General features: G+C 48.7%; 11 protein-coding genes across 11 annotated transcripts; 5 read left to right on the top strand and 6 right to left on the bottom strand.

The window, feature by feature from the left end:
• Window positions 1-83: 83 nt before the first annotated feature.
• On the bottom strand, window positions 84-1,016 carry J7337_007909 (uncharacterized protein; the record flags this gene model as incomplete). Its single annotated transcript, XM_044825536.1, has 1 exon — window positions 84-1,016. One exon carries the CDS (start codon window positions 1,014-1,016, stop codon window positions 84-86), a length of 933 nt encoding a protein of 310 aa, XP_044678453.1.
• Window positions 1,017-1,559: 543 nt separating this feature from the next.
• J7337_007908 (uncharacterized protein) lies at window positions 1,560-2,531 on the top strand (the record flags this gene model as incomplete). Its single annotated transcript, XM_044825535.1, has 1 exon — window positions 1,560-2,531. The coding sequence occupies one exon, from the start codon at window positions 1,560-1,562 to the stop codon at window positions 2,529-2,531; it is 972 nt and encodes a 323-aa protein (XP_044678452.1).
• Window positions 2,532-2,610: 79 nt separating this feature from the next.
• Window positions 2,611-4,647, bottom strand: J7337_007907 (uncharacterized protein; the record flags this gene model as incomplete). Its single annotated transcript, XM_044825534.1, has 2 exons — window positions 2,611-4,222; window positions 4,475-4,647. The coding sequence occupies 2 exons, from the start codon at window positions 4,645-4,647 to the stop codon at window positions 2,611-2,613; spliced, it is 1,785 nt and encodes a 594-aa protein (XP_044678451.1).
• A 552-nt stretch (window positions 4,648-5,199) lies between these two features.
• J7337_007906 (uncharacterized protein) lies at window positions 5,200-6,943 on the bottom strand (the record flags this gene model as incomplete). The annotated part of the gene is made up of 3 exons (XM_044825533.1): window positions 5,200-6,381; window positions 6,436-6,761; window positions 6,811-6,943. The coding sequence occupies 3 exons, from the start codon at window positions 6,941-6,943 to the stop codon at window positions 5,200-5,202; spliced, it is 1,641 nt and encodes a 546-aa protein (XP_044678450.1).
• An 811-nt stretch (window positions 6,944-7,754) lies between these two features.
• Window positions 7,755-8,731, bottom strand: J7337_007905 (uncharacterized protein; the record flags this gene model as incomplete). The annotated part of the gene is made up of 3 exons (XM_044825532.1): window positions 7,755-7,829; window positions 7,910-8,377; window positions 8,426-8,731. The coding sequence occupies 3 exons, from the start codon at window positions 8,729-8,731 to the stop codon at window positions 7,755-7,757; spliced, it is 849 nt and encodes a 282-aa protein (XP_044678449.1).
• An 865-nt stretch (window positions 8,732-9,596) lies between these two features.
• J7337_007904 (uncharacterized protein) lies at window positions 9,597-10,641 on the top strand (the record flags this gene model as incomplete). Its single annotated transcript, XM_044825531.1, has 2 exons — window positions 9,597-9,637; window positions 9,687-10,641. The coding sequence occupies 2 exons, from the start codon at window positions 9,597-9,599 to the stop codon at window positions 10,639-10,641; spliced, it is 996 nt and encodes a 331-aa protein (XP_044678448.1).
• A 100-nt stretch (window positions 10,642-10,741) lies between these two features.
• Window positions 10,742-11,656, bottom strand: J7337_007903 (uncharacterized protein; the record flags this gene model as incomplete). Its single annotated transcript, XM_044825530.1, has 1 exon — window positions 10,742-11,656. One exon carries the CDS (start codon window positions 11,654-11,656, stop codon window positions 10,742-10,744), a length of 915 nt encoding a protein of 304 aa, XP_044678447.1.
• Window positions 11,657-12,633: 977 nt separating this feature from the next.
• J7337_007902 (uncharacterized protein) lies at window positions 12,634-14,720 on the top strand (the record flags this gene model as incomplete). The annotated part of the gene is made up of 3 exons (XM_044825529.1): window positions 12,634-13,568; window positions 13,613-14,414; window positions 14,565-14,720. 3 exons carry the CDS (start codon window positions 12,634-12,636, stop codon window positions 14,718-14,720), a joined length of 1,893 nt encoding a protein of 630 aa, XP_044678446.1.
• Window positions 14,721-15,013: 293 nt separating this feature from the next.
• Window positions 15,014-16,895, bottom strand: J7337_007901 (uncharacterized protein; the record flags this gene model as incomplete). The annotated part of the gene is made up of 6 exons (XM_044825528.1): window positions 15,014-15,621; window positions 15,675-15,791; window positions 15,843-16,036; window positions 16,098-16,408; window positions 16,457-16,744; window positions 16,821-16,895. The coding sequence occupies 6 exons, from the start codon at window positions 16,893-16,895 to the stop codon at window positions 15,014-15,016; spliced, it is 1,593 nt and encodes a 530-aa protein (XP_044678445.1).
• A 761-nt stretch (window positions 16,896-17,656) lies between these two features.
• On the top strand, window positions 17,657-19,433 carry J7337_007900 (uncharacterized protein; the record flags this gene model as incomplete). The annotated part of the gene is made up of 4 exons (XM_044825527.1): window positions 17,657-18,231; window positions 18,279-18,559; window positions 18,607-18,726; window positions 18,787-19,433. 4 exons carry the CDS (start codon window positions 17,657-17,659, stop codon window positions 19,431-19,433), a joined length of 1,623 nt encoding a protein of 540 aa, XP_044678444.1.
• A 510-nt stretch (window positions 19,434-19,943) lies between these two features.
• J7337_007899 (uncharacterized protein) lies at window positions 19,944-20,999 on the top strand (the record flags this gene model as incomplete). Its single annotated transcript, XM_044825526.1, has 2 exons — window positions 19,944-20,156; window positions 20,277-20,999. 2 exons carry the CDS (start codon window positions 19,944-19,946, stop codon window positions 20,997-20,999), a joined length of 936 nt encoding a protein of 311 aa, XP_044678443.1.
• Window positions 21,000-24,260: the final 3,261 nt, after the last annotated feature.

Here is a 24,260-nt window from a genome sequence, read left to right as displayed (position 1 = left end):
AGAAATTACACTCGAAATTAACCTAGAGCCTGAGAAACTAACCATCTATGAACTATTTTGCGTACACAAGAGTTATTTGTTCCTTATGCTGCAACTGGGACGCCATTAGTAGCCACATTTGTGATGCCATTCCCATTCGTGACAACCCCATTTGTTGTACCGTTGGTATCACCATTAGCCTTCTTCTCTACTGAGTGACCGTTCGCCTGTTGTGATTTGACAACCGAAGCATTCAACGCAGCCATCTCAGCACCTCTCTTAGTAGCAGCACCAAGAAGTAGAGGACCGTCAGTAGCGGCCATGACCCAACGGGCTCCCATCTTGCAAAACTTCTCCACTAGATCAAGACGAGCATGAAGACCACCGACACCGAGCCACTTTCCATGCTTCTTGCACGCAGCAATAGTGCGCTCATAAGCTTCAGTAACACGAGGGTTCTCGTAATCTCCGGGAATGCCCATCTCAGCAGTCAAGTCATTGGTACCAATCAGAAGAGAGTCAACACCCGGAAGAGCGGCAATCTCATCAACTAACTCCAGCGCCTCAAGGGTCTCGATCATGGGGATGACCATGGTAGCGGCGTTTGTAACAGGGTTAGAGATCTTGGCTGGGATAGAGCGAAACTGATGATGCGGTAGACCATTTGTGGAGGAACGATGACCGATGGGTTGGAACTTGGCTGCGTTGACGACATCTTGAGCGTCCTGCACAGAGCGGATGTGAGGGACGATGATGCCGAGAGCGCCGCCGTCGAGAATTCTCGACACGAAGAAGGGGTCTTTGCTGGGGGCGCGGACGATGGGGGAGATGCCGGCGTAGAGAGCGGCGACGCAGAGTTGGTTTGTTGTCTCAAGATCAAAGGAGGAGTGCTCCATGTCTACGAGGATACCGTCGTAGCCGGCTGTCTTGGCCATGCCGGCGATTTCGATGGACTTGACGAGCTTGATGCTCATTGTGTAGGCGACTTCATCGCGGAGAAGCTTCTCTCGCATGGGATGGGGAATAGGTGCAGCCATTGTGAGAGTACGGTGCGTGATTGAGTGGATTGAGCTGGTGTATTGGAGTAGATGATCGTGAATCCTGGGGATTGGAGATGCTGGTGATTGATGAGGATAGAAGCGGTCAAGGTGGTTTCTCCAGCATATTAATATACATATATCCAAAGTCGCAAAGAGTCATATTACCTCCTCAAGAGTCAAATGCAGGATAAGTCCTTCTCCGCGTCCGATCTCGTTCCCCCATCAATTGCCTCCGTCCAATTCTAGGACCCGATTGTTGGAGCCGAGAAGATCGTGGGGTCGGAGCGGGGCCGCATACAACCCCGAGAAGTCATCGGACAATGCCCATCTCACGTCGGCATGATACCTACGGATAACGGATGCCGTAAAACGGAACAGACAGAGAAATGATTCACCGGTTGAATCCCGCGGGAGTCATAGATGCTAGAATTTGCCTTGAAGGAGATACATAAAAGTGCAAGACTTGAGCCTCTTGTTCTCCAAACACCAAACTCTACCCCACAAACATCATCTTGCGTCAATACTCTCATCTCATTCACCATGGCACCAAGCGCCGTAACAGACACTCCACCAGAGAACCTCTCTTCTGGAAAGCCAACAGTCTATGTCATGGACACATTCCATCCCCAAGTTATGGCATACTGCCAAGAGAACTTCAACGCCATCACCCCAGACAACCCCAAGCACAGCAAATGGAGGCAAGAAGCACGCTACCTCCTCATGAGATCCTCTCGCTTGACAGCAGAGGATATCAAGGCTAGCCCCAACCTGATCGCCATCGGCAAGCAAGGCGTCGGCATTGACAAAATCGATGCTGATGCCTGCGCTGCACGGGGAATCAAGATCTTCAACACTCCTGGTGTCAACGCAAGAGCAGTCGCTGAACTTGTTTTGACACTAGCTACTGCATCTGCTCGTCAGGTTGGCTCTATTGTTGCCAAGCAGTCATCAGGTATTCTCGTCCCCAAGGAGAAATGCTCTGGCTTGATTCTGCATCGCAAGACAATCGGCATTCTCGGGATGGGCAACATCGGCAAATGTGTCGCTAGTATCTTCAGAGGTGCTTTCGAAGCAGATGTTATTGCCTATGATCCCTTCCTCCCTGCTGATGCATGGGCGGATATTCCTCATCAGCGAGCCAGCTCTGTCGAAGAGGTTCTAGAGTCTTCAGACGTCATCACCGTTCACATGCCTCTTACCCCACAAACAAGAGGTCTCATCAGTTATGCTGAGATGAAAAGGATGAAGCGAACAGCTATTGTTATTAACACCGCACGCGGAGGTATCGTCAACGAGGATGATCTCAAGCGCGCCTTATCTGAAGGTCTTATCTGGGGCGCTGGCCTTGACTGTCATGAAGAGGAACCACCTAGTTATGAGAGGTATCACTCGCTATGGGAGGCTGGCGCTGTTAGTACGCCTCATATTGGAGCTGCGACGGCGGAAACCCAGATGCAGACGGGTATGGCGGCGGCAAGATATTTGTTGGAGTTTGCGCTAAACAACCCATGATAGCAGGATTGGTAGTTATAGATTGGCCACTGAGAAAGTATACACGATTAATAGTTCATATTTCACGATCTTCAATTGCTCAAAACTCGAAGCCGTCCCAAACACTGGGATTCGTAGGATCTCCATAAACATACTGACCGAGCGCAGACTCCATATTCCACAGCGAATCGTAGTTCAACAGCGCCCAATTGACCGACGACCCATCCTGATACTCCTCAGATATATCGTTTCCATCTTGTCCCAGAACAGAAAATTGGCTTACGGGGTCTGTCGGGTTCGTTCGCGACTGCAAACCCTGATCAAAGAACTGGCGATCCGTTGAAAAGTCGGATATGTTTCCCAGGGAATTGGGTAGAGTACTCGTACCCAGGTCCGGAGAGAAATTCCGCCCATTGAAGGTCGTGATATCGTTTGAGAAGCCCATAGCTGGATCAACGGGGAGATTGACAGATATATCTCGCACATTCGGCCATAGCCTCTGTGACACGTCGCGGTGTAGAGCTTCAAATACAGATACATAACTTTTCGCGTCTGGTAGTTGTCGGGCAACACTATTCAGCAACTCTTGGCAACGCAGCAGACCTTGGTGAGATGCACGCATGTCTTCCTGCGTTAGCTTCTTGGATACGGATATGCAGTACATGACCGACAATGCCGCTGTGAAGAGCATGTGAAAGTAGCTTCGCGTATGTGTCACCATCTCTCGCTTCTGACATATGATGTGATATTTCTCAATAGTCTCCAGCGCTGATCTGAGGAAGACTGTCAGGATCTCTTTTGGTGGGGAGCCGTTGACCTTTGGGACAAGATCGATTGCACGACGGAGGACGGATAGTCTTTCGCGGGCGAGAAGCAAGTCATACCATTCTTGTGTTTCGTACAGACAGCTTGGCTCTTGTATAATGGGATTGCCGTTTCTCCAGTCTTTCAACTCCCTCAAAAGCTTCGTCATCACAACATGGACGTGACCCGCGAGCAAGTGCTTTGACCTGGTACTCGAGATCTTCCGCCTCAGCTTAGAGAACTCGGTCTGTATATGTGATGATATCTGCCTCAGCCGCACAGAGATGAAAAAGACGGTCATTTCATTCTGCACATTCGGCTCGCGAGTGAAGTTCAAGGCATCAAGGCTTTGGACTTCGCGACTGGCTGCTTCGAGTTCCTCATCGCTGACTTCAACTGGAAACTTTGTCTCAATATCTGCATCGTCGATCAAGAATGGTCGGTCCAGAGTCGTTGAACTGTAGCGATCGATGAGATAGAATTGCCAGAATATTCTCCTTCTGAGCTGTGTTTGTAACAAGTCGCCGCGAATATCCGTCCCGTTGTGGAGACCAAGTTCGATGCAGAGACGTCCGCAGAGGCGAACGACGTCCCAGATCGAAGTACCTATTGGGTGATAGATGCCAAATCTACATATAAGCAATAAATCTTGAACAGACTCTAGACCTCGAGTCAGAAAGTCGCTGCCGAGGTGTTGTAGAGCTGCATTATAGTATGCTTCTGGGTGGCGATTATGAAGCTTGTTGCGGTATGGCAGAACTGCCCCAATGGCGCATAACATGAAGGCTCTGAATAGGTCGTGGCTCGAGGCCTTAGTGGATGTACCTTGGCCATTGAAGAGACGCTGATGGAGGGCCCAGATGCTTCTGCGGAGAAGGAACGGGTTCTGTATGTGCGCCCAGCTCAAGCTGCAAACTTGTTAGTAGATGGGTAGAGACAAGAAGATTGTGACTGACTATTTCTCGAATAACATCTGTGTCTCTACTGCAGATGGCAAAGAGCAAGGGGCTATCGAGACTTCATCGGCACCGGGTGCATCAGCCAATGTTCTGAGCAAAGCGGCATGTGACTTTCTCCAATTCGCGTCAGAGAATAAATGTGCGATGAAGCTATCACTATATATCAGTCGATTCCTTGAATGCTATCGCGATGAAACATACCTCAAGCTTGCTCCTTCTCGTGTAGCAGGCGACGATGCTGCGATGGATCTCACGGTATGTCTGTCATCTGGACTGGAAGTATCCACCGTACTTTGGTCCGCGACTACGATTGACTCAAGATCTTGAAGTCTATTGGACAATTCCTGCTCCTTTCTCTCGAGCTCATCGATCATACTGTTGGTAACTATCGTCAGATTGGGTGAGACAAGGCATTGTAAGAGACCCACGCTCTTGATAACTGGCCATTAGTGTCAGGGTCAATGCACGAGACGAGACATTCTTGCCCATTGCGTGTACACAGAGAGCAACTTGGCCTATTATTATCACACTGGGTCACTTCTGTCAGCACGTTGAACGAAGATAGAGTATGGACCAAGTCTGACCTTGGTCTTCTTCTGGGCGCATGATTGACACGCTGGAAGTCTTGGAAGACGCGACATCTTCTTCCATTTGTGATTGGCTGGAGCTGAAGCTGGGGTTGTTGGAGGACAAAATCTGGGGACCAACTTGGTGTTAAATGCTCCAATAATGAGCAGGCTACGGAAATAGAGGGGAGATATCACGTGCTTCACTCCACAAATTGGTCACCAGATTAGGAATAGCTCGAGATTGGAGCGTTTTGAGGAACTGACTTTTTGTTACGGCTAAGGATTTATTCACCAGATCATCAATCTAAAAACTTGGCTATTGCCACTCCATTTTAATATTATCTCCTGCCTAAGCACTCAATATCTGTTCTCAACATGTTTTGAGACCACAGACTCTTGATCTTTCATCTCAGGTTCCAGGATCTCGCGAGCCGCAGGCTTCAAGTCATCAGCAGTAGGGTAGGCAATCTTGTGCACCGTGTACCAGGGTCTCTCAAACAACTTATCCATGCTCTCCAAAGATCGACCAGAGGTCTCAGGCATCGCAAAGTAAACATAAACAAGAGAAATAGTGCAAATGCTAAGGAAGAACATGAAAGCACCATAACGCTGAGTCGCTGCCAAGAGAGAAGGCATGGCACGTGAGCAGCCAAAGTACATGGCCCAGTGAACAGCCATGAGGATGGAAACGTTGATGGAACGAATTCTGAGAGGAAAGACTTCGGCTGAGACGAGGTAGGGAATGGAGAACCAGCCGATGGACCAAGCGATGGCATGGATGTAGATGGCTGCAATAGCTGCGCGACTAGCTGCCATGGCAGACGAGCTTGCCTCAATCTTCTCGGGAGTCCAGCCATTGGTGACCTTGAGGTAAGCTCCAACAAAAGCTAGAGTAAAGATCTGCATGGTGATTCCAGTCATGAGAGATCGACGTCGGCCGATGAAGTCGATGACAAACACGGAGAAAATGAGGACCGACACAAACTTCAAGATGGCGTAGCAACCAGTAGCCAAGAAACGAGCTTCTGTGCCCTCAATGCCAAGATATCCAAAGATGGTAGGGCTGTACTGAGTGATGGCATTGGCACCGGACCACTGTCCAAAGACATGGCAAGCAAACATGAGAACAAATCGTCGTCGGTTAGACAGATCCGTGAATGTCTCCTTGATCAAGTCCCAAGTATTGGCGCCAGAAACGATCTCAATCTCATGGTTCAACTGGCTCTCAATACCCTGAAACTCAGATTGCACATGAGGATGATCCTCTGGAAGTCCTCGGAACCGAGAAAGCGTAGCAAGTGCCTCTGTTCTCTTGTTCTGGCTGAGCAAGAAGCGGGGAGTCTCGGGAGTGAAGAACGTGCCGACACCCCAGATGAGAGCGGGGATGAGCTGAAGTGCGGTTGGGAGCTGCCATTGGAGGTTTGTGCCGGCGTGGTATTTGGTGACGCCGTAGTTGAAGAAAAAGCCGAAGACGACGCCGAGTTGCTGGCAGCAGGTGTATTGGAGGGTCAAGAGACCGCGGATAGGTTGGGGCGAAATCTGAACAAACTACGCGTTAGTTGCAGGTACTCAAGAGTAGAAGGGAGGTCATACCTCTGCGATGTAGACCGAAGGCAAAACAGTCGTCGCGCCAATACCAATACCAGCAATGACACGGGTGGCATAAAGAGCACCAAGATTCCCACTACTAAACGTCTGACCAAAGATACCAGCCATGTAAACAACAGTGAAAAACTGAAAGGTACGCGTTCGGCCAAGTCGCTGAGTGAGCCAAACACAACCCAAACATCCAAAGACTGCACCAGCCGTAGCGATAGCCACGATCCAGCCTTTTGTGTTTGCATATTGATGATCAGTCTGGTCGTCGATTCCGAAGCGCTCTTTGAAAACCTCCATGATGACGAGGGAGGCGATGTTTCCTGCCAAGTGATTAGTTGGAGTTGGCAGTAGATGGATGTGAGAGCTAACCTTCATCGAAACCCTTGGCGACACCAGAGAAACTCCAGATGCAGGTGCACATGAGGAGATACCAGTTGAAGATCTCCTTGGGACTATCTTTGATGGCCCGTCTTGTGGCCTTGATCATGTTTGGTCTCGCCATATTGAGCAGAGTGTATGATTGAAGGTAGGAGAATGAGAAGGAGAAAGATGAGAGCTTGAAGCTGGGAAATAAGATTATGAGCCGGAGAAAGGGGGTGAATTATATCCTGCCCAGTCTCGCGGAAATTCCTTCCCCAGAAAGTCAACGGGGATTACCGACTCCAAGCGTGGAGAAAATAATGCAACGCTCACGCTCACGTCGTGGAGAAAAAAGGCGGGGATGATCTTGGTTCCCCGAGATTCAAGTCTTCCCCAGACGTCGGAGTGGGCCCCTTGTCTAGCGTGGAGTCGAAGTGTTGTCGTCGGAGCATCCCCTAGTGTTGTCGGGCTGGACCCGGAGCAGGTTTCGGAGCGAAGATTTGAGAGAGTTGCTGACGGAGATGGACTACCCCTCGTCACGAGTCAGTGATTGAGTTACATTGGGGAAGGCCACGGCAAAGGATCCGGTAAAAAGACGTCAGCGGACGGAATGAGTTGAGCTGGTGGGCTTAGCAAGAGCGGCTGAAGATATTATCGTGTCATGAAGTCTTGGGCGAACTCACACCGCGGACCACGGTGATGATTTTATGGAACTCCAGTCTACACTGTTGATTGAACTGTGCAGATTGCGTTCAAGGTGCTAATATGGGTCTAGACTCCTGGGCGGCTGCCCTGTCTCGAGACAAACCATGGGATCAGAAGGTAATACGCTATTAGACGCTTCTCCAAATCCTGCATCACGAGACGAGAGATGAGTGCTCAAGTATGCCGCGGTCTTTAATACATAAAAGTCAATGTGGTAGAACGCATAAATATACCGTTGTTAATACTCTCTACTTTGTTTCAGCAACGGCGCAGGCACCGCTCCCCGACAATGCCACTCCACCTTCTGAATATTCCCCTCCAAGCTATCAGTAATAAACAAAGTCTTATGCTCAGGCCCTCCAAAACAACAATTTGTCAGATTGATCCCCGGCGATCCGCTAACAATCCGAGCCTTGGGTATTCCATGTGTATCCACCACAAAGATCGAACCAAGACTTGGATGACAAATGAACAAATTGCCCTCCTCGTCAAGTGCAAGGCCATCAGGACCCGCGTTGCCGAAAGACTGGAAGAACACGCCGACTTTGGAGGTTGTGCCGTCTGCGTGTAGGGGTAGGCGCCAGACTTGGTTTGCCCGTGTCATGGCGACGTAGAGGAAGCGCTCGTCGCGTGAGAGGACGAGACCGTTGGGTGAAGGGCCGTTGTCAAGGAGTGTGTCGAGTCTTCCGTCTGGTGATAAGCGATACACACGACCTGTTGGGTCTGTCATGCCGGTTTGCCCTTGGTCTGTGAAGTAAAGATTGCCTTTGGCGTCAACAATCAAGTCATTTGGTCCCTTGAATCGCTCGAGGTTCTTCCTCGTCAACTTTGGACCAATCTTTCCTGTTTCTGGATCAAATGACAGTATACCCTAGTAAAGTCAGCAACACTCATAACCTCAGACGCAAGTTGTGAATACCTGCTTGTAATCCGCCACCAACAAATCCCCATCAGCAGTCCCAACCAGCCCATTCGGCTCGCCATCCCAAGTGCACGCAACCGTAACATTCTTCTCGCTATCAATCTTGAGAATGCGACCGTACGGAATGTCCACGACATAGAGATTCCCAGCGCTATCGACAACTGGTCCCTCGAGGAAAATGTGCTGGAATGACCCCGCAAAGCCCCCGCGCCATTCTGACTCTTGGCCCAGGCAGCGCTTGTCGTCTGGGATGCGCAGGTAAATCTCTGCTTTAATCACGGGAGGTGCTGGATAAAAGTTCATTTTGATCAGGGTTATTTAGAGCTTGGCTGAAGATGGCGGCGGCAAGATGCTGTTGGGATTCTTTATAGGCGCTTGGTGTTGAGCCGTTTTGGGGTAAGCTGTTGTGCGGAGGAACTCCGACGGGTCTGGTGCTATGGCTTGAGGATTAGTCAGGCTTGAATCTCCCTTGCAGACCCAGACACTTCAGGTGGCGGCATCACCGATGTCGCCTGAGGGCTGTTTCATTTGGGTCTGGTCAAATTTATAGTCCATGCTACTGAATGTACTGATGAACGTGCGCTCCGACCTTGGATGCGACTTATCATGCGAGTGAACTCTAGCAGGCGTCGGTTATTCATGACTCTCATTATGTTGCCGAAACTCGCCAATAAGTCAAGCTCGATTATAGAGATCCTGCGTTCGGATCGTGAGAGGCAACGTAGCTAATCAGATAACGTTTTGCTTTATTGTAATTTTATACGTGAAGTGGCTGAAACCTAGGTTCAGTTTGCGAGGATAATATGTATAAGCTTTATGATGTTGACTACTTGAAGATTGAATTCAAAATTACATTTTAATCTTGCGTTTTTTTCTCTGCTCTCTGTGGCCAGGGCATCTGACAAGGTTTACATATCAAAGTCAAGAACTCTACGCAACACCGTGACCATATTTTGCGCCAACCAGTATATGCTTCTTAAGTCAAACGAAAGGCATAAGCCATTTAAGGAAATTTTCGCTTTGCTCACTGTAACTTTGTAAGAACTCGATAAATGCTAACTTTGAAAAATCTTCCTGTATAAAAAGGCTATCGCAACTTCCAGCTAAAGTTCTATCATTACACAGCAGTCCACTATACTATTTAATATCAAGAAACAGGAGACTCATCATGACCGACAGATCTTGGATTACAGCACTGCCACGGAGATGGTAAGTCACACCTGCACTCCGGGTTGGTATACATATTAACACACAGTAGTCTACGGGCATCGCGAAAGATACTATGTCCAATACAGCGACCCGCTACCTCAGACACGATCGCTCGTCGCCCTGAAGTAACGCGTGAATCCGAATCACAGCCGAACAACCCATGGAATCTCGAACGAATATCCCCAGGCTATGCCACAAATGATGGTTCACCCCTATGCCACGATGATGAAACCGAGGAATCTGGCGCATATGTATACGTTATTGATTCTGGCATAAATTTCTTTCATGATGAATTCTCTGGCCGAGCTCTACACGGAGAAAACTTCGTCCCAGAATCACCAGACTACGATGAAGTTGGGCATGGTACTCATATGGCAGGAATTATCGGAGGGACTACGTATGGCGTGGCTAAGAATTGCACCATGATTTCCGTCAAGGTGGTGGATAAAAGGGGTAAAGGCAAACCAAAGTGGCTCCGCCAGGCCATTGAATGGGCTACCAATGACGCTATCGCGAAGGGTGTCGCGGAAAAGAGCGTCATCAACATATCTCTCGGCTGGAAGTACAGTGCCACGACTAACCACGCTGTGAAGAAAGCTACGAACGCTGATATCACGGTAGTTGTTTCAGCGGGTAATCATAGTAAGCCCGCTTCCACCTATTCCCCTGCCTCAGCCAGTACTGCCATCACAGTCGCTGCGAGTGGCCCCGATAACCGCCGTGCTCCGTTCTCCAACTACGGCCTTTGCGTTAATATATTCGCTCCGGGCACTCGTGTCCCTACTGTTCCGAGCTCAGTCGACAATGGACCTCAGTATAGTTCTGGCACGAGTCCGGCAGCAGCACACGTATCGGGTCTAGCTGCGCATTTCATTTCCAGCGAGAACTTGAGGGGTTTCAAGGCTGTGAGGAAGCGGATTATGCGTGCGAGTTTGAACGGGGTGATAAAAGATAGGCGTTGGAGCAGGAACCGTCTTGCATTTGACGGTGTGTCAAGGGATTGAACACCTTTGATAACTTTAGCAGGTGTCTAACTATAAACAACTCATGTCCTTGATCTCGATCGGTAATCTCGAGAGCTTTGCAAGGCCTTTCTTATACATTCTATATACTCATTCTGCGCTTGGTGTTGTCACTCTGCCATCCCTTTGCTCTCTCAAATCCATTCTTACCCTCGTAGAAATCTTCGAAAGCCTGACGAATACCATCAGCACTAGTTGATACAAATGGTCCATGCTGAACGATTGGCTGGTCGAGGATCTGGCCGGCGATAATGAGAAGGCGAGCGCTGGTATCTTGGCTCTCAGGAACCTGGATAGAAACGACATCTCCTCCTGGTTTGTATAGCACCGTGCCATGTTGATCCACCCTTGTCAAGACTCCGGTGTCAGATGCGAAATCGGCAGAACCCTCAAAGATATAGGAGAATGCGTTCCAATCCTTAGGTAGTGTTTGGACCAGCGTGCCACCTGGGTGAATCTCAACATCTAAATACCACACAGGGGTATATGACAAGTCTTTGACACTATCGACGTCGCCGACCTTGCCTGATATAACCTTGACCAGAACCTTGCCATCGTCTAAATGCACGCTCGGGATCTCGCTGGCTCTCAAATCGCGATATCTGGGCTCACACATCTTGAGATGTTTTGGGAGGTCGACCCACAGCTGTAGGCCCATACTATCGCCTCCATCAGAGCCCTCGACGGGCTGTTCGGAATGCATAATGCCTCTGCCCGCAGTCATAAACTGCAAGTCTCCAGCATTCAAAATGCCCTTGTTTCCAGCAAAATCCTCATGCTCGATAGCGCCCTTGAGGATGTAGGTCACTGTTTCTTGTCCTCGGTGTGGATGATCGGGGAACCCTGCACCATTGCCGCCCTTCATGTAGTCAAGCATGAGGAATGGCGAGAAGTTGCGCTGTTGTCGGCTGCCAATGGAGCGTCGTACTCTAGCTCCAGCGCCTTCGGACTGTTCGAGGGCTGTAAAGATTTTACTGATTGTTCTTAATTCCGGCATGGTTGAAAGCTGGCTGGCGTGAGCGCAGTGTGTTGGTTGATAACTTCCGTGCCGATGATGTACAAGTATGTCTTAGTAGACTGGAATGATTTTCGTTTGGCGACTTTGATAATAGTATAAGACTTGGGTAGGCGATGATATGTATATATATATAAATGCGGGCACTTGCACTAAAACCGGAGTCAAGCATCTACGGAGTTGACAATTCCTGGTTATTAATGCTTACAAAACTCAGGCGGGGCAATCACACATGAAAGTCGGCTAAATTGTGTTGTATTGTTCGACAGTATAAGCCAAGTCGGTTGTCTGCTGCGCAGTAAAGCTCTGCCCGCTATGGAAGTCAGGCGTAAGACCCGAGATACAATGATGGATCAGAGACAGCCTCTTACGGAGTTTCAACATTTCCGTTGAAATTCCAACTTCACGATGTGGAATTATTTCAATGAGCTGGAATGATTAAGTCTAGCATAAGAAGTTACCATGACAAATCAGCCGCGCGGCAACTCGGCCTTTGAGTAAATTACCGCGCGGTAAGTCCACTCAACAAGAGCTGTATCATGAATTGAACTGAAAACTTCCATAAACTAACAGGATCTATATGACGAATCATTCAGAAGAGCCTAGGATATAGTAACAAGGCGAGTTTAAAACGGATGCATCAATGATTTTGGCCTTTCAGTCTCAACAAGGCATACACGCCAGCTCAGGTTATTAACGCCAACTAGCCTGCAGGCAGATAAGAGGCAAAACACCAGGAAGGGCTCAGATAAGCAGTGCTAGTCATGGCAAATATCAACTTCATCCCGTTCATTATTTGATCGAAAAAGACTTGTACACCCTGAACATCGTTGTCGTCGGTGGACGAAGCCTGCTAGCCATTCTCATTCTCTGCCCGTTCTGACCGCCTACTCAATGCTCGCCACCATCTCAGTCCAGCCTCTTGCGATATCGCACCATCAATATCACCTCTTCCAAAAATGTCATACAATCAATTTCCCAACCGGAGACGAGTGATACAAGCATGCGTAAACTGCCGTATGCGCAAGACTCGCTGTGACGCTGCTCAGCCAAGATGCGGCCTCTGCTCTTCACAGAACGTCGATTGCGTCTACCGAGATGCGAAACAACCCAAGATTGACTATAACACTCAAGTCCTGCTGGAGCGTATGCAGCTTCTCGAGGATCGTATCCTGTCGTCAAACTCGGCGTCTCAGAATCAAAGAGCTCCACCCGAAGCGTCGCCTACGAGCCATCACGATCCACAGAATGACTCAACTGCTGAGGGACGAGAGCCTGTGTTTGAAGTTCAGATACCGTTGTCGCATACGGCCAACGCCAATCACGTTTTCTCATGGAGCTTGGTTCAGACGCTTCTGGCAGAGACCAGCACAGATCTTGAGGAACTGCCGAGCTATGCAGATGCAACTGAAGTCTTTTTTCAGCATCAGCAAAGCAGCAAACATCCCTCAACAACGTCACAGCCCCCTTCCTCGTGGAAGCTCTACGACAGCTCGCACTGCAGATCGTCTCTTTATGATGGTATAGCACGGCTACGCGACTTGATTCACCTCTACTTTAGAAAAGTCAACATTTTCTTCCCTCTGCTACTGAAGAGCGACATTCTCAAGATCTTCGATATGGTAACAGCTAGGGAGTTTTATGGAGAGAATGACACACCGATGGTTGATATGCCGCGATATGGCCTGCTTCTTGTGGTTCTTTGCCTGGCATTGTTGAGTTCGGGTGGACAGTCTGACATATGCCTCGAAGATAACCATAAACCATTCTCAAACAGCTCGAAAGACCCGGAGGATCAGCTGAGAAGTGAATTATGGTGCAAGGCAAGATTGATACTGGGCTACGTCTCAACTGACATGTCATTGGAGGCTGCTCAGGCCAGTATGCTCGCAGGGTAAGCCATCATCCAACGCCTCATACAACTAACTAACAGCTCAGCATCTACATGGGAGCATCAGGTGCGGTAGCAGAAGCTTTCCACTGGGCGCACGCGACGGCCGTCAAGTGCGAGACCATGGCCCGATTGCAAGCCAAGAACGAAAGTATCTCTGATGGCTTCCGTCGGCTGTACTGGATATCCTTCATATACGAATGTGATTTCATATCTGAGATATCAATCGTGTCACCATCTGGTATAGCGAGATATGAAGACAAAATCCCATACCCAGCCTTTAATGCCGAAAGCCACCCTATCTCACCCTCCGTGCCAGAGTCGTCAGAAGCCAGCGCAATAAGAAGTCAGGAAGAGCTCGTCGCGTTTCAGATAACTACGAACTCAGCCATCAGACGTTTTCTGAACACTGTCAATACCGTTGTCTACGATGACAAGGAGCAGTTTCGGACAAGACGATCAAACTATGCATCTTGGCTACTCAGAATATCCGAGGATCTCTGGTCTCATCACTCGGCCATATACCGCAACCTTCCTGAATTTCTCCTTAGCAACCCGTCTCAAGACGTCCCTATGACAGGCGATGATGATACGAACTCTCCTGCAAGTCTCCAATCGCCAACAGCGCGAATTCAGGGCATCCCAGTTGGCAATAACTCATGGAATATTTTGAGACTCAAGGGGAGATACTATGCAGGCCAATACATTATTCACAGGCCTTTCATCGAATTCATCGTTCTCAACATCAACAACTTCGAGTCTCATCCTTGCAAAGAGGCAGTTTTGAAACGATCCAAGTCATGTTTGGATGGATGCTCCGGGTTCATCAAGGTGTTTGATGTTCAGACGGTAAATAGTTTGACGTGTTTGTTCCCCACTGGGATGGTGTAAGTAATCCAACAACTATTCTTTTGGCTATTACTGACATTGCTCTCTTCGACAAGCACCTTCACCATGACCATTATCCTGATGGTGGCAACCATATTTCCGATATTCAAGGATCTACTACCCCAGGATGTGGAGGGTGCAATTCAGGCTGGAAAGAGGAATCTAGCTCGATTCGGCCAGAGCGTAGCAGAGTTTTCATGGCATATCGAGATACTAGAGAGGATTGATGTGGCCCGAAGGAATAGAATAGCAAGACAGACGGAATGATAAACGAATACTCGACTTGCATTCCCATATCCAGGCTGGCTTTACATATTTGTAAGGTACGTGATATAAGGGGACGAACCTAATTGAATCAGACGGGAGTATGCACGGCGGTGCACCCCAACTTACGCGCTGGTAGCTGATAACAACACTATTCATCGTTCGTGATGTAAGCATCAGCTGTCAGGTCTGTCGACTCGAAACAACACTCTTGTAAGACTTTACATATGGGTAAAGACAGCACTGAGTCTTTCTATTATTCTAAAGCTGGTTGCATAGTATGTATAATAGTAAGCCTATGCTGCGACAGGTATAGGCTGAGCTTGTGGTTGTTGTTGCTTCTTGAGCTCAGCTTTCAGCTTCTCCTCCGGCGACAACTCAAAGATACCAACACCCGAGACAGAAGCCTCCTTCGAGGCCACATCACTAGCAGTACCTTCTGACTCAATAACCTTTCCTTCCAGCCTCTTATCACCAGCCTTCATGGGCGCATATGTCTTCAGAAGCTCATTCAACTGCTCCCTCTGCATGCAATTCTCATACTTCCAGCTCGCAGCAAGCTCATCCAGTTCCTCAAAGCTCTTGCCCTTAAAGTAATCAGCCCACTCGGGGATCATATACTCAGCCATGGTGATACCTCGGATACCGCGGAAGACGTGCATGTGCATGCGCCATTGCCAGGGATACTTCTTGGAGTATTGTGTTGGGACATTATCTTCGAACCATTGGTGTAGTGGGCCGAAGAGGCCATCTTGGAGATGTGCGTCGTCGTAGGCCCATGAGTCGACGGCAAGATCGCGTTTTTTCTTGATGATGGGTCCGAGGAGTTTGAGCCAGGCGGAGTCTGGGGAGACATGGGTCATGCCCATGACGTTGACGTCTTTGTAGGCCCAGATGGACCACGCTGAGCTGTGTTAGTGCCATCCAAGAAATGGATTGATGTCACGGGTGACCTACCAATGCTCTCCGAAGTGTAGATAGCCATCTGTCGGTTTAGCATATTGTATCGTTCTTGGTTCTGGACTTCCCAATCTGGGTTGTACTCCTTTCGTTCGTAGATGGGACCGAATTCACCTGCAGACATAGGTAAGCTTGGGTCATCTGAAGGACCCGAATGCGACTTACCATTCCAGATTGGCACGTTATGCTTCTTCATGAACTCTACCTTGCGATCGTACATTCTGCGAATGTAGCTCTCCTGCTCTTTTGTACCTTGGAACCTACCGATTCGGTTCGGGAACCCAAAGCCGCAATAGTCATGGATGGCGTACACCGAGTTGTCCCATACCCGGTCGAAGCCTGTAAAGTCCATGCTGAAACTAGATTGGAGATATCGTCAGAATCTCTGTAACAGGCCGACTGGGAGTGGATTGTCCTTACGTGTTGCCTTCCAAGAACAAGATATGGTCGGGGTCAATATTCCTAATCGCCGGCACGATACGGTCGTAGAAAGCCAATAGGCGGGTCCACTCAACATCAGCAGGCTCGTTCATGGGATTATATCCAGCAACCCATGGATTTCCCTTATATCTCCGAGCAATATGTTCCCAAAGGTTGATCGCTCTGTCCTGGAAGTGTTTGTGGTCCCAGAAGGCGGCATATCCGGTCGGGTTGTCACAGTGCCAATCCTGGTTCTGTCCACCCGGTAGGGCGTGAAGATCGAGGATGGTATAGATGCCATATTTGGCGCACTGCGATTGCGTTAGCAGCGGGTGATGAATAAAGTTGTTGCGACTTACAAGATTGATGACTCGATCAACATGCTTGAAACCCTCTTCCTTGATAACGAAAGGGTTCATGTCATCTTCAAAGTGTCTATAATTAAGACATAGTCGCAGACAATTGAAGTTTAGCGAAGCAAGGAATTCAGCATCCTTTTCACCGAAGAAATATTCGAGGAATTTGTCGAAGAAGAAGTCGTGTTTCTCTTGGCCTAGCACCTTGAGGAGCGCGGCTCGGATCTGGTGTTCTCGTCCGGGGAAGCCGTTCATGAAGTTCTCCATGAGCATCCACCCGCCGAGGGCAGTCTGTGATGACGGTGTCAGTATGTCGCTATTTGCAATACATCGTTACATTGAGCATGGTAAGGGTATGAGAACCTACACCGCGCAAGAGTACTGCATCGCCGTGTGCGTCAACGATGCGATCGTAGTCTGTCTTTAGGATTCCGGTAGTCATGATTGAAGCGAGCAGCCGGTGAATAGGTCAGTTAAGGCAAGCAATCCAGAAACGGGCGCGCATGGACTCGTCCTAAATACCCCCATGGTGCATACTTCCCCAGAATAAACCCGCTCCGGACATCTCATGATCATACCAATGATGTTAGCTCATGAGAACGCAGTGGATTACCGAGGATAAGCCAACTCCTGTTCAACATCAACATACCCTCTCGGGGGAGTCAGTTCCTTGCCCCGAGACCAAGATGGAGAGGACGCGAGCCAATCATGGCGCTTCGGGGCAGCCAAAATCCAACCCCGATATTCTCAAAGTGGAACACGAGTCGTGAAAATATGTAGGGGCAAAGATTTAGCTCCCCCGAGACGTCATGATTGGTCCTCCTCAATCCCCCATCTCCACAGCATCTCACTCATGACTTTGCGCATTTCTCCGGTGATACAAAGACTTCACTGCTTCCCCGATGACTTGAGTTTACCGTTGCATTGCCCGACACATGGAACGATGAATATGCGGAGATCCCCAGAAACTTGGTCTCGACCCCGCAAAGTTTAACTGCAACGCTATCGAATTGATGGGGTGAATGACACCTGAGTTTTCGGATACTAACCCGGTGCACTCTAGGGTGGTAGCAATATAGCCAAAAAACACTCCCGGTATTTGATCACATCACAAACACATATATAAGACAACCAACCATGCAAGGTGATCTGAGATTATCTCCTCTATCAACACCATAACTTTCTTTGGATCGATCCCTTACCATGAACTTTCTTCGCAATCGTCTTCCAGCCCCAAAGCAGGACTTGCTCGCCAAGCAAGCCCGCCAACAAGGCACCACCGACGCAGCTTACAAGCCCTCGCGCATATCCGAGCTCTCCAAAGAGTCTCCAGCCTGGTACAAGTCAGCTGCGCGGCGACATCTTTACTTCCTCCTCTTCCCAGCATGTGTCGTGTCATATGCAACCTCTGGGTATGATGGAAGTATGATGAACTCCCTGCAGACTGTCTCCTACTGGGATGACTTTTTTGACAACCCACGCGGTTCTCAGCTTGGACTTATGAGCGCTATCATGTCGCTTGGCAGCATCTGTTCTACGCCTGTTGCGCCGTTTGTTGCTGATAAATATGGTAGACGGTGGGGTATCACTACTGGAAGCATTATTATGATTGCTGGTGCTATTCTTCAGTGCGAGAGTACCAACTTTGCCATGTTTGTTGTCAGCCGTTTCATCCTGGGTTTTGGATTGTCTTTTGCTACGACTGCGTCTCCTAGCATGGTTAGTGAGCTTTCTCACCCCAAGGATCGAGTCACCATCACAGCTATCTGCAATACCTGGTAAGTCAAACCTTTCTACGTGTCGATGTGTTTGCTGACTTTCTCAGTTGGTTTCTTGGCTCTATTGCAGCTGCTTGGATCACCTACGGCACTCGAGTAATCCCCAGCACATGGTCATGGAGAATCCCTTCCCTGCTTCAGATGGCACCCAGTCTTATCCAGCTATCGACTGTCTGGTTCCTTCCCGAATCCCCACGATGGCTCATTTCGAACGACCGCAGCGAAGAGGCCCTCGAAGCTCTTACAAGATATCATGGAGAAGGTGTCAAGACGGAACTGGTAGAGCTGGAATACGAAGAGATTCGAGCGGCAATTGAGCAAGAGAAGTGTAGGTCGCTCGCTGACGCTCTGTCGTTCTTTACTGACACTCTACAGTATCTGGTCAAACTACTTGGAAGTCTATGGTCAGCACCAAGGGCAACCGCTACAGGATGTTCCTCGTCATCTGCATGGGTCTAATGTCTCAATGGTCTGGAAATGGATTGATCTCTTACTGTGAGTCAACTTCGTCAGACACAATCTGAAGCACCAATGGCTGACTCGATGACTTTGTAGATCTCTCTCGAGTTATGGACACCGTCGGTATCACGAACAAGAAGACTCAAGCCCTGGTCAACGGTCTAATCAACATTTGGAACTGGGCTCTCGCTCTTACTAGCGCCTGCTTCGTGGATCGTGTCGGTCGCCGTCCTCTCTTCCGAATCTCTACAATTGGCATGTTGCTAGTCTTTACAGGATGGACCATCGCATCAGAACGCTTTGCTGCCACGGAGGCCAAGTCTGCTGGCGTGGCAGTGATGGCACTCATCTTTGTGTACGAGATCTTCTACTGCATGGCTTTCTCGCCCCTCCCTGTTGCATACTCGGTTGAGGTTCTCCCGTACTCAATCCGAGCCAAGGGAATGGGCGTGTATGTCCTTGCGACGAAATGTGCTGTTTTCGTCAATCAGTATGTCAACCCTGTTGGATTGGACAGCATTGGGTGGCGGTACTACCTCGTTTACGTTGCTGTCCTCATTGTCGAGAGTTTTATCGCCTACGGCTGGTTCCTCGAAACAAAAGGCAAGGCCTTGGAGGAGATTGCTGTCATCTTTGACGGCGAGGCTGCCGATGTCACTGTTGACGAGCCTGTCAAGTCCAAGGTCTTGAGCACTGAGATGCCCACGACTCTTGAGCAGGAGAATGTCGACCGCAAGGTCTAGGAGCAAAACGAGCAAGTAGCCTACCCAATGTGATTTAATTGCTTTAGTTATTACTTAGTTTCTGATTACATAAAGCCAATAATGCTCTTCGTTACCTGTGTCGTCTTGTTCATCTAGACTACGACTTTCTCCCGCAAACACCATCGAAGCGATAGCCTTGAAACTATCGCGATATAGCCTTAGGATTATTTTTGAAGAGTCTATCACGATTTGGCTTCATTTCAGCAACGAATGACAGCCAAGTAAATTGTAAAAGAAGGCCGAAGGGCTTTATTGCTTGTCATGTCTACTCTGCTGTCTCAGAGACGGTCTCCTGATTGGCCCCAGCATTCATATGGCACGTGCACGGTCCACCGCCTCGTCTACCTCTTTGTCTCCTGTCCAACCTCGAGATATCCTGTCCCTCTATATGGCATCTCACATTACAATAATGACATAGAAGAACAACAGCTTTCCTAGCGCCTCCGACTTATTTCCATAGCTCAGCAAACAGACAGACAAAGCGCTACAATGGACGCCTCCGAGCTGCTGACTCTACCCTTGGCGTACCGGAACGGCTCGGCTCGCCTTCTCACGGGAGACCTGGTCGTACACGACATTGAGCGGTGGTGTCATCAAAAAGCCGACAAAGGAGGCGTCAAGCCAGTCATGGCTGTTTTGTTCTTCAACACGGGCCCTGATGCTGTCGACTATGTCAAGATCAAGGCTCACGTTGCTGCACGGGTAAGTCACCAGCTTCCACGTCCATGCCAGGGACCAGAAGGAGGATAATGGCTGCGACGTGGCACAAAAAATACCCCCCGCTTCTACCTTGCAGAGCATAACTAACCTTTCGGGGAACAGGCTGGCGTGGACTACTGGGTGTATGAGATGCCCGTCGACGCGTCAACAATAGAGGTCATGAACGAAGTCAAAGAGCTGAACATGGACCCTCAAATCCACGGCATTCTTATACAGCGCCCGTTGCCTAAGCAGTTGAATGAAGCAAAGATCATGGGATACATCGATCCTTTCAAGAATATTGAAGAATACGATAAAGGCGAGGCGGACAACATTGCTGCAGACGCCTTGGTCCGCTTGCTGGCTAGGTATGGGCTACTAGAGTCAGCACAACAGGCTCAAATCCAGATAGTCGGTTTCGGCAACATCATCACGAAAGAGTTTATCAACAAGATGAAGCGCGAATTTCCCTACGTGAGCGCGTCCAAAGAATTCGATCCATCTCATGATGCCATTCAAGACAAGGATGAAGCTCTTGGGGAGAGAGCTCAGGCACCACGCGCTTCTATGATTATCTCGGAACTTCATCGAGGACCCGGGTTCATAAGAGCATCTATGGTCAAGCCGGAAGTGAGCGTCTTAGTCGATCTTGGCTTCTATGTTACAGAAAAAGGCGTCATCGGCGATGTTAGCCACGCTCTTTTTGATCGGAGTGATCTAGCAATCGCCCCGACACCGGGAGGAGTCCTTCCCATTCTGTTGTGGATCATGATGGAGCGGACAATCAAGGCCAAGCGGATCATTGCGAAAGAAAACATGCGAGGGTGCTGTTGCTTAACTATGTGAGACTAGCAGTTTTAGCTTCACCAACTCTTATGCATTCTCGCTGCTGGGTTTGGACGCTGCTAGTGGAAATGTAGGAGATGCCGCATTCTGCCGTGACAATACTGGCCGCTGTGAAAAGGATATCAGTCAGCGACAGCGAGTTCTTTTAGCACCACCATGGCCTGGGCAACATCAAGCTCATGCTAAGAGACACCGATGTCATGCTCTCGTGCAATGGAGTGGCCAGGACTGGTTGCCGAAATCCGTGTTCTGTTTATGGAGATAAACCGATTTTGCACAAGGCTGATCAAAACATATAAATATTACATCAGACCTGGTATTGAGGATACTGAGGATTTTTAGTCGGTCATGCTTATGTAGTCTTTAGATTAATGTATTACTAATACGGGCCTGCTCATTACGTACGCTACAAACATAACTGTGATGATCACGTTCAGGGATTCTGTAGCGCGAGGGATTTGTTGGTCCCAATCTCTCCTTTTAATCTTCAGTGACGTAACAGATTTGCAGTATTCTCTTTTAGGAAGGCTCCGAACGTCCTCAGGCATCAAATTAGAGGTTAATCAATTTCTGTTATATCCGACCAAAGAGACGAGCTCCGCACAAGAGCAATGTATCCTCACGAAACGTCTTGATCTTTTTTTTTCTTTTTTTTTTCTTTTTCAACTCTCACGAAGCTCCCTGTATAATATTAAGACTGACCACATGTGCCGTATATGGTTCTGTTTCAGCGATGCAGGCAATCTTGTTCGGGTGTGATCCGCTCCAAGTCTAAAGTGCAGTGTTGCAGCTTAGTGTTAATCAGCTATGCAGAAGTTTCGTCTCGAGTTTACTCATATTATCGTCGAGATATCACACCTCGGCAGCGTACGGTACGATGATGAAGCATTTCGCCTCACAACTTTCACTAAGACTCTTCAGAACGCCCTATCCATCTGGGCATTTTCGTCCTCATCATAACCGCATTCTTTTCAATAGGCTTCTCGCGACACTCAGATCCAGATCGCTATGCTGAAAGGCCGCCAATAGGTCCTCTCTACCTTTCACTAAGAACAACCAGTCTGCGCAAGAGATTTTCACAATTAATAACAATATGGGTATCAACTATACGCTCTCTGCCTGCGTTGTTCTTCTTCATGGTTGGGTGCATTGTAGTACGAATACTACTATTTTGGGTTGTTGTTCGTACGACGCAATGCAGTGTCCTAGGGATTGAGGCGAGTAGTTCTAGACATGCTAGCCAAGAATCATTGGAATCGATTAACTGACGGCGATGTAGGCATTCCTGCCATTTCTAGTATTTGTCTGTAATGACACCTTCCGCTTAGACACATCTTCAAAGCCAATCGTTACCAAGAGCCCTGGACAATATGGATTCATGTTTCTACGCAGCCTTTTAGCTTTTCTATGGGGATTCGCGGCCTCATCGGCTCTGGATCAATTCACTACAAGGACAGGAGTTATATGTCCTCCAATATGGCAACGGAGGACCCTGATCTTGGGTGCCCAGGTCCTTTCTTGCGTCATTGATGCTCTTCTTCTTCTAAACCTACAACGCCTCCACGACGAAAGCATCAAGCGACGAACAAATATGTTCACTTTTGTAGCTCTCGGGCTCTTTTCTTCAGCAGTTGTCACGTTTATACTAGCATTTCCCTTTCTGCTAGAGGATTCAGATCTTTTTTGGACCTTTTGTCCGCCTCTGAAAGACTTGATGGATCTAGTTGTTGAGTCTGTACTCACAACAATGGCTGTGCTGTGCGCATTTTCATTGTCGCGCTCAGTCCGTCCAGCAACTCTAGTCTTGCTCATCAGCCCAATTTGCCTCTTTGGAGGTTACATTCCAATGGTAGGGCACAAAGTCTTGCTACCGCTTAGGTCGTCTGATCTGTTGAGTATCGAGTTAGTAGTGGCCATCCTATTTTGGGCTTTATGTTGCTGTGAGCTTCCCCAAGCACGAGCACTTCCGTCTTCAACGGTTTCATCCAAACACCGATATATTGCAGTGATGCTTCTTGGCATATGTGTGCTGCCATTCCTGATTGCAAGCTTCCTATCAGATTCATCGTCTCTGTCCCTGAGTAGGGCTGTTGAGGATTTAACAATGGCCGCAAATGCAAGATTCATGCAATGGGAAGAGCAATCTGCAGAGAGTCAGACGCTGGAAGAAGCCATCGAAGAATACAAGAGAAGACATGGAATGTTTCCTCCACCTAATTTTGATAAATGGCATAGATTTGCTATAGACAACGCGTCGCCTGTTATTGACGATTTCACCCAGATCCACAATGACTTACTGCCCTTTTGGAGTCTTGAGCCGGCAACCATACGGGACAGAACGGCTCATTTGGCCGAGTATTCGTCCGTGGGTATCGGTGTGCTTTGCATAAGAAATGGTACGGTCGACTACTCGCCACATATACTGGGATCTCACCGCTGGATGATGGACTCGATGCAGCGAATGATGAAGCCTTTTGTCAAGTGGCTACCAGATATGGATATTGCCATGAATCTCGCGGACGAATGTCAAATGGCTATACCTTTCGAGGAAATGCGCACGCACAAAGCTGTAGCGCAGGAAGTAATCGCTAACATGATGCGTCCGGGTCAGAGATTGCAGACTGGCACGACGAAAAATTTGAACGGATCACAATGGCCGTCATATTTCAGCAAGCCGCTTCCAACGGAGGTCATGTCGCCCTTCTTTTCGGATAATATCCGCTGGCAGATCTACCATGACCTGGTCAGTCCTTCATGTCCGCCATCATCTCTAGCTCGCAGAAAGCGTTGGTGGGACTGGAGCACTCTTTGCGTGGATTGCATGCTTCCACATTCAATATTTACCGACGAAGGAGCATTAGTAAGCGATACTGATCTTGCAAACGATCTGTGCCATCAACCCGACATAGCGTATCTCAATGGCTTTTTCAATACACCAGCAGCTATGGTGGGAACGAACAAACTGTTTCCCATATTCAGCCAAGCTCGTGTGGGAGGGTTTTCTGATATTATGATCCCATCTCCCTGGAACTTTGAGAAGAAGAGTCTCTATAACGAGACTCTTGATCCAGCTTGGAACGACAAATCCGAGGCGCTGTTTTGGAGGGGGTCGAGTTCAGATGGATATGCAGCCTTCACTTCGTGGATGGGTTTCCTACGAGCCAGGTTTGTACATGAAGCCTACCAAGAGGCGACTGGCGAAGAAGAGACTCTAGCCATCAATGTTTCGTTTTCGGGAACCATTCACAAATGCCACCAAGT

Source organism: Fusarium musae, chromosome 6 (assembly GCF_019915245.1).
Source record: "Fusarium musae strain F31 chromosome 6, whole genome shotgun sequence".
In the NCBI taxonomy this organism is placed as follows: domain Eukaryota; kingdom Fungi; phylum Ascomycota; class Sordariomycetes; order Hypocreales; family Nectriaceae; genus Fusarium; species Fusarium musae.
This window is presented reverse-complemented; position numbering and strand designations above follow the sequence as displayed.